Source organism: Crassostrea angulata, chromosome 8 (assembly GCF_025612915.1).
Source record: "Crassostrea angulata isolate pt1a10 chromosome 8, ASM2561291v2, whole genome shotgun sequence".
Taxonomy (NCBI): domain Eukaryota; kingdom Metazoa; phylum Mollusca; class Bivalvia; order Ostreida; family Ostreidae; genus Magallana; species Magallana angulata.
This window is the reverse complement of record NC_069118.1, coordinates 6,672,789-6,687,555: the sequence shown is the minus strand read 5'-3', so window position 1 is coordinate 6,687,555 and position 14,767 is coordinate 6,672,789. Positions and strand designations below refer to the sequence as shown.

The 14,767-nt window shown below is 32.8% G+C and overlaps 1 protein-coding gene across 1 annotated transcript; it reads right to left on the bottom strand.

Moving 5' to 3' along the window:
- Positions 1-1,532: 1,532 nt before the first annotated feature.
- LOC128161738 (E3 ubiquitin-protein ligase TRIM71-like) lies at positions 1,533-14,767 on the bottom strand. Its single transcript, XM_052825117.1, has 2 exons — positions 14,736-14,767; positions 1,533-5,464 (listed from the first exon to the last, which is right to left on the bottom strand). Exon 2 carries the CDS (start codon positions 5,443-5,445, stop codon positions 3,775-3,777), a length of 1,671 nt encoding a protein of 556 aa, XP_052681077.1. The 5' UTR covers positions 5,446-5,464; positions 14,736-14,767; the 3' UTR covers positions 1,533-3,774.

The window sequence follows — 14,767 nt, the reverse complement described above, 5'->3', positions numbered from 1 at the left end:
CCTTATATGACCCGAATTGATTTTTTTTTTCAAAGATTAAAAAAAAGATGATGCAACGTTGTGTTACGCGGTTATTGTGACCTTGCGCAATACAATTTAGTACGTCATTTCGGAGATGAATCTAACTGTTTTAATGTAAAGTTTCACTGAAATAAACTTTAAAATAAATTGTTAGCTCTGAATGAATTTTCTTAAAGCGTAATCATCTGATTAAATAGAAATACTGAGCAGAAGACTTAGATAATCAAGTTCGTTGACATACACAAAGTTGCGAATGCTCGTTAGTTTAAATTGACTCGATCTCAAACCAGGAACAGTTGTTGATGTTTTATAAAAGAAACACTAGCCTAATGATGCAAAATTGAAAATATTGAATACGGATGCTCACTAGTGGTGGAATAAATTTCTAAAGAAACATTATTTTGGTAATTTCTTATATATAAACATAACTAAAGCGTTCTGATTTCGTCGCTTCTTCAGAATGAACTCCTCGATAGCTAACGTGATTCGCAGTTTTATAAACTACATAGTGGCGTCGGAAACAAATTGAAAAAAGGGGGGGGTAACCATATCATAAAACTTGACAAACAAAAAAAAGGTCTTCGGTTACGTTTTTTAATAGCTTTGCGGTTCCGACGCCTATGCTAAACAGTTATGTGTTTTCCTTTATTATTGTAATTTAAATCTTTGACAAAATCTTATCAAATTTTTTTTTTATCATTTTTTGGTAGTAGATACCGTTGAGTTGAAAGTACTAGCAGATCTTCGAAAATAGGTCACTGAAGCGTTGAAGCAAGGGGCTGTGTCAAAAATAGTTTGGACCGGAAGTATTTTATAAAGCAACACCCGTCTGATAAAGCAAAGGTTTATCACACGGATAATAATTACACCACACATATGAGATAAATCTCAATATGAGGTATGTTTGTTATTATATTTCTCAATATGAGATGTTTTTCGCATTATATAGCTCAATATGAAGTGTCTTATTATATAAGTGTAAATGATCATGTATAGGAAAAGAAACTAGTAACATGAATGTTAATTTTTTTTCAATGTAATGTATTGTTCCCATCGTAATCTTAAAATTTTTACACAAATATAGAGTAGCTCCAAGTTTCCATAATAAATGCGCATCACTAAATGTATATGCTAGAATATAAATTCTATGTTTTAATAATTGCTTTTAATCAACTTTGGTTCTCTTCTTTGCATTAAATTTTATACAGTAAACATCAGAAGATTATTGCCAGCTCAAAGACTTATCTATTATCTGGTATTTATATAATATATTCTTTAACAATGCATTTGAATTAAATTGTACAACTTGCAGAAATTTCAAAACTTATGTAATTTGATGACAAAACGTCAACTTTATTTTTTTTAAACATTCTTTAAAGTGTCGGATCTAAAATATGGGTACTTAGCAAGTTATTTTGAATATATAAAGCACTAAAATTGGCTAACGTTCTGTGTCAACAAGTTATCTCCTGGAGATGCGACTCAAGCCCAGTAACCACGAAGTCCAGTACTTCTTTCACCGATAGTTTATTAATAAGCGTGATCGTGCAGTTAAAATTACATTAACTAAAAACAGTCCAAATCAAAGAATCTCTATAAGCGGAATCAAAACCCAAAATACAATTCTAAATAAAAAATCTAAAAATTCCTCAAAGTCTCAAATACTAAACAACTGTTAAACATCATTTTACAGTGGTATATATAACATTTTACTTATGATTGATAGTTCTGACTAGTTCGGCCCATCTACGATGATCATGAGTGAACATTTAGTGTTCAAATTTTAGATTAATATTTGATTTCTAAATAAAGTAACAGAACTATCAAAACTGCCTATCAAAGATTTGAGTCTCGGAGTCCCCCACCTAGGTATGAGGCATCACTTACATATAATACATTCATTCATACATGGTATAAAAGGTTACAAAGGTTAATACATGTATATAGAATATACAATACATGACTCAGTATAGAGTACCAGAGCTATTGTTGCAGACACAGAATCGCCAAATATGACACTTGTTTATAAACTCTCAATTTGGATATTATTATGCCCGTATTATGCACCTGGTTTCATAACATCATTTAGGAATACTACGCAGTGCTACAATAGTCAGAGAGTTTATTCTATTAGTCATCAATACCACAATTCAGTGCGCAGTAAGTGTCATAGTGACCAATATGTAATACTAGCAATTCAAGGTCATAGCATGGCTATCTGTTTACAAACAGAGTAGCACATATAACCACAAGCTTCCAAATGGTGCTGTTAATAGGAAAGGGGGATAATTCTAGCATACATATGAAGCTAAATTAATGATATTTATGAATTACACTACACTCCCCACCTGATATTGAAAATATCACTCCTATATAATACAATAAACCGAATATTAACATATTTCTTTATGAAATATATCATGATATCAAATTTAAACAAACAAATACTACCAAAACATTTAGCAATGCAGTGAATTGCGGTACAACAATGAGAATGTCACACGTCATGCATTAAAAGAATTATATCTGGTATTGGCCTTGTGTAGTTGATTGGTTTCCCATCATTTGTTACCTTGACTTCGGCTTTGCGTACCAGGCCATCAACAATCTTTAAAGCATAGTATTGATTTCAATCGGCCACTCGATCCGTGCAGTGGATAAGTCTTTAAGAAGAACACTTAATGTCTCCCACACATAGATCAGGAACCACAGACTGCCATTTGGTCCTCGATGGGAGCGTTTGTAAATATTTCTTCTTACAGCTATCCCAGAAAAATATTTTCCAAGAGATAAACACACCGCAATTGTTTGTGTTTAAAAGCTTGGCATCACAACAAGACAGATTGTTGCCTTATTTTAATAATAATAGCATTTATTCCTTGATACAAAGGTCTTCAAGTAGATCCAAAGAATCCTAAAAATCATCGATTGAACACAAAACATTACTTTTTATGCTATCAAGCTATGAACATTTTTTTTCAGGGTATCTCTCAAAATGGCAGAATCATTTTTTTGGAGTCTGATCAATATGAGCCCATGATACTGAAAGTAACTGGAGATGGAAAAATGATCATTGGTTTACTGATAGTCGTACTTTAGATATATGTGTATATAAATCATTGAAATAAATGAACATATGTTCTAAATACTGTGGTTTCATTAATTTTCGTGGGTATCAATTTTCGTGGATTTTCTGAAAACCCCAGTTTCAAAGATACGTTATTTCGTGGCCAATGATCCTATCAATACAAAATGTTAGTTGAAATTGAACTTCAATGAACATTCAATTTCGTGGATCAACTTAACAACGAAAATCACGAAATTGGTATTCAACGAATATTGATGACTCCACATTACATTTATTTTAATGCTGAATGGTTAAACTCTTTGTGAAAAGTTCTTAAACTTTCTCAAAAAATATATCTTTCATTTAAAATTCTATCCTCTCTTTTAAATTTCTTTTAAAATAATGATTTTAAATTCACTAAAATCGATAAAATCATGTTTGTGACATGCATTTGATTTTGAAAATCACTAAATACACAGATTAAATAATGTCAAAATGTTGGGGTTTTCAATTGCATCAAACACACATGTAGATATCAATCGTGAGTTACAATGCGATGTATAAACATTACAATCATATAATACAATCACTATCGACATATATTTTTCCTTTTTTAATTTTTTTTTTTTTGCTATATTTGTTTCTCTCGTATAGCTGTTTGGTTTTTCTTGAATAATCAAATTTTTTTAATCAAGGTACTGAAATACTTTGATGCGTTGGGCATTTATTTCAGTTATCCAAAGTCTGTCTTCGTCATCAACCTTTAAACCTCGAGGCTTTGAAATCCCATCTTTTGCCGTCAGAATGTACTGCAAAAACCGTCCATCGATGTCCAGCAGATGAACAAGGCTGTTTCCATAATCAGAAATGAGAATATTTCCATCTTTGTCGGTGTCTAACTCTGCGGGACCAAAACTCCTGTCATCGTTTTGGATAAAACCTCCTTCATAAGCAAACCGAAATATGCCAGTGCGATCAACAACAATAACGGAACACTTAGTGCAGTCGGACACACAGATATCCTGGTTGACATTTTCTGAAACGCAAATTGGTCGAGTATAAAGATTTTCATTGTCGCTCTTTCTCTGAATTTCTTGGAAAATATTTCCTTGGCAATTCATTCTCAGAATTTTTCCTACGTCAGATTCATTTGTTTCCAATAATTTCAATTGCGCGACACAGACTAGAATATGGCCGCTAAGACTGATGCACATTCCCATTGGATACCATTCGGTGTTGATCTCAGTTTTTTCGTGTAAGTCCTTTGTTACTTTTCTGATTTTTTTGTTTTCTAAGTCAGTGTAAAACATGATTCCGTCTTTCGTTTCAATCAGGCCAGATGGCTTACCAATCTTCGTCTGCGTAGAAAAGGTTGCTTGCACGTTACCTTGCATGTCAATTTTATGAACGGTGGCTTGTCCTCCACGTATCCATACAATGCTTTGATTCTGGTCAGAAACAAACAGACCTATTGGTGATACTACAGTGGTTCTTATGTTCTTAATTTCTTTGGCTTTGGCCATTATGCATCGCTTTCTTTTCTGTTTCACCATTCGTGATGGCAAGTACAATCCAAATATGACACTGAAGACATTTTTGTAAGGAAAATTAGTGATGAAACATGCTGGTTGAAATGAGGGTATTTGGAAAATTTTATTTGTTTCGAGCTCTGAATAGTTAGCCATGAATAAAATCAGATCGGTCAAACTCTTGGTATCTCGTATTTCTACTAATGAAGCATGAAGTGTTTGCAAATACGAAACGTGACTTCCGATTTCATTCTTTTCTGTATTGATTTGATCATTGTAACTTGTCCTCTCAGAGCAAATCATTTGCAGAAATTCTTTTTCAATCGACTGAATGAAATCCGTTAATTTCTGAGATTGGTTTACCACCGTTTGTTCTAATTCTCTTGTTTGTTTCTTTACATCATCAAGGAGCGTTTCGAGATCCTCTATGTTTCGCTTGTATGCCGGAATAAGGTGACTGTCAACCTCATTTATAATCTCTGAGATCCTACTTTTGGCTTCGAGGTAAGCAGTCGAGATTTCCTTCATTTTATGACCGTTGTGTTTGCCGGCGATACACTTTGTGCATACGGGTATTTGGCATGCTTGGCAGTTCAACTCGTACTTGCTTTCAGGGTGTACATTACAAGGTCCATAACCATCAATTTCCATTTTTCTGGTCAATGTCATTTTTACGACATAGTGACGTAGAAACATTTTCTTTCTTTTATGATCATCTTTACAATCTACACACATATTGCCATCGCATGTCCGACAAAAGAATTGTGCCGCCTTGTCTTCACATAGATCGCATAAAACTGGGTCTAGACCACATCCACCTTCGGCCATATTAGTTGTTTTTCTTATCCTACAAAAAGCATCAAAATTTTGATTTATAGTTTTGCCTTTTATCCATACATATAAGTTTTACCTTGATTGCAATTATATATCTTACATGCCTTTTATTTTTCCATTCGAAAGAAGAGGCCTAAGGGTTACATCGTTCATCTGAGCAACATTAGCCATAACCTTGAGCAAATCAGCATTATGATATCAAGTACAAAATTCTTCTATAAAATAGTTGTGTAGATCTTGCATTAGATGTTCTTCACATTTTTTTCGTCATATTTTTATGTTAAAAATTAAACCATTTTGTTGTTATAGTTTTTGAAAAAAGTTCGATCAAAGATTTTTTTCTATTTATCTCTATCTAAAGAAAACCAAATCCCATCCCATTATGTCTTCAAAATACCCCATGGATCTTGATTTGAAGAAACTTTACTCTATGCTACTTTTTGATGCTTCCACACAAGTTTTCGACTTTCTGGCCAAATGATTTCTAAGAAGACCTTTTTCAATCATTCATTTTTAATCATTCTGAATTATCCTCTGTCGAAAGTGTATGTGGCCTTTTTTAACCTCACCTGAGCCAAAGGCTCAAGTGAGCTTTTCTGATCACAATTTGTCCGTTGTCTGTCGTCGTTGTCGTCGTCGTTGTTGTCGTCGTCGTTGTCGTAAACTTTTCACATTTTCATCTTCTTCTCAAGAACCACTGGGCAGATTTCAACCAAATTTGGCACAAAACACCACTAGTGAAGGGGATTGAAGTTTGTTCAAATGAAGTGCCACCCCTCTTTAAAGGGGAGATAATTGATAATTATTGAAAATGTGTTGGTATTTTTTTAAAATCTTCTTCTCAAAAACTATTCGGCCTGAAAAGCTTAAACTTGTGTGGAGGCATCATCAGTTAGTGTAGATTCAAGTTTGTTCAAATCATGGTCCCCGGGGGTAGGGAGGGGCCACAAGAGGGGGATCAAGTTTTATATAGGAATATATTGAGAAAAACTTTAAAAATCTTCTTTTCAAAAAATATTAGGCCAGAAAAGCTCAAATTGAAATGGAAGCATCCTCAGATAGAGTAGATTCAAGTTTGTTCAAATCATGGTCCCCGGGGGAAGGGAGGGGCCACAAGAGGGGGATCAAGTTTTACATAGGAATATATAGAGAAAATCTTTAAAAATCTTCTTCTCAAAACCTATTAGGCCAGGAAAGCCCAAATTTGATTGGAAGCATCCTCAGGAAGTGTAAATTCAAGTTTGTTCAAATCATGGTCCCCGGGGGTAGGGTGGGGCCACAGTAGGGGGATCATGTTTTACATAGGAATATATAGAGGAAATCTTTAAAAATCTTCTTCTCAAAAACTATTAGGCCAGGAAAGCTCAAATTAAAGTGGAAGCATCCTCAGGTAGTGTAGATTCAAGTTTGTTCAAATCATGGTCCCCGGGGGTAAGGTGGGGCCACAGTAGGGGGATCAAGTTTTACAAAGGAATATATAGAGAAAATCTTTAAAAATCTTCTTCTCAAAATATATTACGCCAGAAAAGCCCAAACTAAAATGGAAGCATCCTCAGGAAGTGTAGATTCAAGTTTGTTCAAATCATGGTCCCCAGGGGAAGGGGGGGGGGCACAAGAGGGGGATCAAGTTTTACATAGGAATATATAGAGAAAATCTTTAAAAATCTTCTTCGCAATACCTATTAGGCCAGGAAAGCCCAAATTTGATTGGAAGCATCTTCAGGAAGTGTAGATTCAAGTTTGTTCAAATCATGGTCCCCGGGGGTAGGGTGGGGCCACAGTAGGGGGATCATGTTTTACATAGGAATATATAGAGGAAATCTTTAAAAATCTTCTTCTCAAAAACTATTAGGCCAGGGAAGCTCAAATTTGAGTGGAAGCATCCTCAGATAGTGTAGATTCAAGTTTGTTCAAATCATGGTCCCCGGGGATAGGGTGGGGCCACAATTGGGGGATCAAGTTTTACATAGGAATATATAGAGAAAATCTTTAAAAATATTCTGGGAAAGTTTTCGGTCAAAAACTCAGTACTTAGTGTGAAAGCACAGGTTATGCAGATTTATGGTTGATGAAACCATGATTCCCTAGAGAAAAGTGGGGCCACGAAAAGGGAGGGGGGTTATAGGAATAGAGAAAAATCTTACAGTTACAACAACAAAAGGGGCTTGGTATTTACCAAAAAATAAGAGGTGGATAAAATTGGCAGATTTTCAATTATTTTTAGCAAGATCTTCTGTACTCAGTTGTCAGGATATTTTGATACTGTAATGCTAATTTGATCAGAATTAAGGCAATTGTTGCTCAGGTGCGCGATGTGGCCCCTGGGCCTCTTGTTTTTAGACAACTTTAAATTCCAACATTTAAATACGTTTTGTGCAAAGCATGATTGAAATTAGACCATACTTCGCATTTTAGGTCCCCGACATCTAGCATTGGAATTTTTTCTCACAATTCAAACACTCAAATCATTATTAAATTAAATCTGGAAAACTAATTTTTAGATCAACTCGTGTATATGCCCCTTTAATATATAATATTAACATGTTATAAATGCCATGAACTTGATAAACTTGTATCTACTTCTTAACAGCTTTTAAAAAAGTGACGATTTGGTTTTGTAAAGTTTATTATCAAATAGCATCATGTCTACTATTACGTGTAGTCCTTTAAAAAATCTTCACCAACGAACGATTTCAGCCATGTTTGTATTCATCATTTATAAACGTTTTTTGACAACAATATCAAGATTTATTTAAACATTTTTACAAATTGTGAGTGGCATCTCTTTCATTTCTATCTACGCATAGCACATGTGCACCGTGTACAAACACACATGCAGGGTCTGTGATCGGTGTACATAGCGCGGGACCGTGATTTTGAAGCTGTGAAAGTAGGTTATCAAGTAATCAAAGACTCCTTATGTTTAACTAAACTCAATTTTGATAACCAAACGTATTGCAGACAAAGATTGATTATTGAAAAACTACCTCTAGCTACATGGAAGTAAAGATATCTTTGGAAAAGCTCAAACACTAAATATGCAGATGGGGTAAGTGCAACTTATTTTTTTTAGATTTTTTTTTTTTTAATTTTACTCTCAAGAAACATAATAAATAAATTCAATACAGTTTTTTAAATATTCTTACACGCGTGCTCACTCTCTCACACTCAATCTTATTGGTAGAGGCTGCTTAAATTGAAAAAATAACAAAAGAATTAAACCCGAAAAAAAAAACAAACAAAAACAAAAACAAAAAAATCATAACTAAAGGTAAATATATAAGAGTAAGAATATTAGAACGGATGAAAGCACATAAATTGGTAATTAATGAAGAAAGTGTTAATTAATTAAGACTAATAACATGACTAAGATTGAATCATAGTGTCAAATATAGAATACCAGGGTTGCCAGGTATTGAAAAAATTTTGCATTTCAAAATTTTTACAAGCTATATATTTTTCAACCTTGTATTTGTTGAATAAATAAGATAAAAGACCAAAAAGGCATGGCAGTTTGCCTTTTTTTTAAACAAGTAAACAAATATTGTTTCGAACATAGAATAATAAAATTAATGACTTTGTTGTTTTTAGACATTGGAAGTTCACCAAACAAAATATTAACTACATTAAAACCAAGTCTTAAGGAAGTTGCATGGTAAATATGCAAGCTAAGGTTGCTCCATATTGTGGATACTTTTTCACAGTTTATAAAGACATGCTGAATTGTCTCAACTTCATGTTTACAAAATGAGCAACAGTCAGAGGCCACCACCTTAATTTTCTTTAAGTAATGATTCACAGGTAGAATTCTATGAAGAAATCTAAATTGTAACCATTGTAGCTGAGTGTCTTTGGTTGTTTTAAAGCATACATTAAAAGCGCTAGCACCATTAACACATATTTTGGCTCCATATTGAACTAACTCTGATTCCCACTTGGATATGGAAGTAGGAATTACATTACAAGAGTTTAATTGTCTATACACTACATTAGTACATTTATAATATATTGGAATGTATGGAGTAATAAACCCTTGGTATGAATTTTTTGTAAGAAAAGATTTAAGATATTTTTTTAAGATATTGTATTAAATATTTCGAATCCTTCTATATCATGAGTGTTCGTACACTGTGTTTCAGATATAAATGATCAATGTTTTGAATTTCTGGCCCCTTGATACCCCTTATTATATTATATGACTTAGGTATGGTACTGTAAAGATAAACAGTTGTATAGTGAACATTTTTGTTTCAATAATTAATACTAAATTATTGTTTAGTTAAAAGTTATTGCAAAAAGACTTTAGAGCCCTCTTGGCCCCTTATTTGAGGGGCCAGCCCCAATATTTTATCAAATGAAATCCTGTGAAATTTAAAACAACTTTTGAATTATAAGCCTTAACAAAACATTTATACGTCAAAAGATATTACAGAAGATGTGCGAAAATTTCGTGAATAAAGTTGGTGCTAATTTTTAGGTTCAGGCGAGCTTCGAGGCCTTCAGCAATTTTCATAATTGGAAGCATGGGGGTACATCTACAGACATATATCTATAAACCCTGAAATTTTCAAGCTTCTATCTCAATTAGTTTTGGAGGAGATGCGTGAACAAAATGACCCTTAAAAATTTGCAAAATCGTCATTATCTGAAACCGGAAGTGACGTCATTGGCTCAAAGTTTAATAACCTCGAGTATTTACGATACCAAACAAGTTCTAAAAATATCGTGGAAATCAGTTGATGAGTTTATGAGATATATTTATATTTCAAACAACATTTCGAGACCGAGGGGGTTATCCTGCAACATTCACGATAACAAGAATTTTATTTCTATTCTACTAACAGCCCAGTATTTCTGCAGATCGTTTCTCCAATAGAGAGACGATCTAGGTCATTTTGACGGCTGTTCCGTGTAACCCCAATGGTTTTGTTAGTAATGTTTACATGTGTATCGATCAAAGGAATCACATGCAGACGACATATTTTTTCTTTGGATTTTTAATACTCTTTACTTATTTATAAAATATCTTTGAATCATGTTCCTAATATTTCAAGGGCAATTGAATGCAATTATTACTACTACACGTTATATATTTTATATAAATGTGCTAGGAACAGCCGCATTGATCTCTTAAAAAAAACATTTGAAGCAATACACATCGTTTTGACTGGAACTAACACGTGAAATTGACATAGGTTTAAATAGTTTTACGGTTTGAAGTTGTACTTTCATGGTCAGTGCGAGACAAATTGGTATTTCTGATCTGATGACGTTTCTTGGTATACTGGAGAATAATGTCCGCGGCATCTCTTTGATCTCGGCAATCACTGTAGTGTTATATATATATATATATATATATATATATATATATATATATATATATATATATATATATATATATATATATATATATATATATAATGTCCGCGGCATCTCTTTGATCTCGGCAATCACTGTAGTAGAATGTACTGTTATATATATATATATTAGAAATATGTTGCATTTGAGTGACTGTTATTGATTTTAAAAAGGAAATGCAAGTTGAACGAAAGTATACGTGTTTTCATCACAAAAATTTGCCGATATTTTTATTGGGCGCCTTAACTGTACTGCGTTAAGTCAATTTGAATGACTGTATTATATAGTGATTTTCCCCCTAGCCATTTTACCCTCCGGAAAAATGGCTATAGAGCAGTTTTCCACCAGAAACATGGCTATATAGCAGTTTTTTCCCACGGAAAGCTGACTATATAGAGGGATTTCTGCTCTTTTATAGCCAGAATACCCTCACGGAAAACCTACTAAATAGTAGATTTTCCCCCGGTTTTACATACCGGTCATATTTATGACGGACCATTCGTTGCAATATCTTAGATGATATTGATTACTCATAATAAAGGGTTATAAATGCATTTATAAGTACATAATATAAGGTACATTTTATCACCCCTGATATGAACAAGGGCACGCGCCATCATTACACTTTATTTCACCCTTTTTTGCACCTTTTTGGAACACTTTTACAACTATTTTTCGGATTTTGGAATACTTCGGATATTTTTTTTTTGTTTTTTTTTTCTTTTACCCGATGCATATCAGCAGTTTGGTCTTTGACGTTATGATATGGACATTTGGTTTACAGAAGACGTCACAATACTTTTGAGCGTCAAAACTAGAATAAAGCTGGATAAAGTTTTTCACATGAAAATATAAACAAGTTATATGTATCTTTCAAAAATATAATAAAAACAACAGTACATGGCAAAATCTGTATCACACTCAAATCAAACCTCAACCAATATTAGCACTATGGCTTTTAGGCTGATATTGGAGTCTCGGGTTGATTATGGGGTGCATGCATGGTACAGATTCGTCATGCATTATTTTCTATGAATTAAGCTCCTCCCAGGAAAATAAATGAATAATCTTGACTTAATTTTGCAGAGGGAGGATTTATTATCCCCTTTGTACCAAAAGGCTTTAAATTTAAGTTAACACCTTTAGATTAGAATTGAAGATCTTAAATGTAATTATATATGTCTACTTCTAAATAGCAAACAGGAGACATGGAGCAATGATGAGAAACTGAAAGTGAAATGGAAAAAAAATATTTTTAAAAATACTTTTGGTATCAAATTGAAACACAAATTACTTATATCATTCAAATCACTCAAAACTAAAGTTTAAAAAAAAATCAAGTTCGGAAGTGACGGAGGATTATCTTAAATCCCTAGTTCAAAACATCTACTGCAAAAGGATTTTTATTCTTAAAAAAATCTCATTTTTAAAAACTGTGAAAACATACTAAGATCAGAAGGTCTGACACACGGAACGGAAAAAAATAGCGGTTTAAATCTTTTATTTTCTTTTGAGATGAAGTTTAAGTGATGTTCTAAAGGGAGTGTTTTTAAATTCTATTGAACCATGTTAAATGGAAAAAAATTGTCAATTTTAAGATAAATTAAGATAGGGTTCAAGTTCATTTATTCGCTCAAAACCATTTCAAACATATGGTACATGAGGACAAAAATAACATTAAAATATACATATAAATTGGTCAAGGGTAAACAGATGTAAATGTAAGGGTTATAAAGTTAGAAAAAGTTATACAAAATGAACCTCATGGAGGACAGACTACCTCGTATATCTTTGTTATAAATATGCACAATTTTGTCAACAATTTCATGTTACATGTTGTCATAAGGTACGATTAGCATATTTGGTCTAGCCGAAATTTTTTGTCTATAAACTTGTTCCGGACTTGTCATATTGCATCACATTCTAAAATATAAGGAAATTCATCGGCTATACGTTTTTTGTAACAGAGAGGACAAAATCTTTCATTTAATGGTATACCTTCCCATCTTCCCAGTTCAACTGGTAGATGATGATTTGAAGTACGAAATTTTACAAGAATTTTTCTGAATTTCAGGGGTAAAATATCTTAATATTTTTCATATCCAAAATTGGATTTAAAAATTTTATATGTAAATCCTTTTGATGAATAATTTATATCAGCATGCCACTTTTGAATAAATTGATCTTGTAATCTCTGTTTAACTGCCGTTGAAACCCATTTTTGGTTAACAATATTTAAAAACTGATTATGCCAAACATTTGATAAACCACATGAGTTAAAAATATGACGAATACAATCAATCCAAGGGTTAGTACTGGTAGTTTTTTCAGCCTGGTTTAACAAGTACCGGTATAATATATTTGTAATGCTAGTATTTGTACTAGAAATTAATTTACACCAGTATGATACCAGAAGACTTAATTTATAACGAGGATTGGACGCGGGTCATCAAATGAGAAACCATTAATCAAGTCACCGAGACCGTCGCTGGGGAATTTTAATGACAAATGTCAAGCATATGCATTAATCAATTTTAATACAAAATCCATATTCTGCATTTAATATCAAACCTATATAATCTTATAAATATTAAAGATTAAAATACACCAATCGCTTCCGGTGACGACAGGATGTAACGACGAACGCTCTGATGTATTAATCCATATAACTCTAAAAAAAAAAATGAACCATTGAAGATAAATCGAAGATATTTTGATTATTGTTCTCGAGTATTTCAACTTGGTTCAATTCAATGTAAATTCATACGAAACAAAAATGATGAATCATTTCATAGCGAATTTCGCACATATGAGCATTATTACATTCGCAAGTCCAGAATATTGAATTAATAATTCTTATCAATTAAATCTTAGATATGAACAAAAATATTTCATGCCCACTCTGATCAAACCATTTCCTAAATGTCTTTTTTATCTACTTCGGGATGATATATACTTTCGAATGATATCAATAATCTAGCCTCGACAAACTTGGTTAAGGTCTTAATACACTATTACGTCATGAGCAATCCTTCAGTTCTTTCAAAGATTCTTTAAAACAAAGGTTTAGCCACAAAATTTCACAAACAGACAGACGGACTGATAGATTTATCCAAAAATTCGCAAAACATTTTTCATTTACAAATTTAGAACACATGGTTATGCATATGAGTGAATACTAGTACCTTGTCAAACCAGGTAATTTATCAAATATTTACCTTAATAAAGTTCTATGTATATCATGATACGTATGTTCAATTTTCAGCATTGTCTATAAAAAATAATAAAACAGCAAAACGATAATAGCCGGTACAGATGGATACAGGTATACGCAACCTGGGGTGTTAACCTTTGATTTAAATCCTTACTTAATAATTCTATAAAATGTAGCTGAACCAAAATTGTGAGGAAAAGACCCGACTATGGGAGAAAAACTAATATAAAGTAGCTTTTTTCCCTGGGGGAATGGCTTCTATATAGCAGGTTTTCCGGGCGGAAAAGCTACTATGGGGGAAAACTGCTTTTTTCAACAACTGCTAAACTTTTAAAATGAAAGTAAAAGCACGTCTAAAAATTTCAACCAATATGCCATTTTATTATTTTCAAACTATGCGTTGTTCACAATAATATGAGAGAGAGAGATTTACATTGAACTTTCTTACTGTAAACAATATCAAAGTTTATTCCCTTGTATTACTTTCACAACTAACCTGTGTATGGCCCCGCATCGAATCGTAGCTAAAAACATCTTATGCACTAAAGAGGTGCATGGGCCTTTTTTATATATCGTTAGTTTGTATAGGTAATAGTGAGCATTTTACTTCAAATTAGTAACTTCAGATGCCTATTCATCATTCTTTTACAATGTGTTTGAATTTAAATTTCTACGGAGCAATCTGCTAATATAACAACAGCTTATGTCTTACCTTAATCATAATCTATGTACGCCATGTTTTTT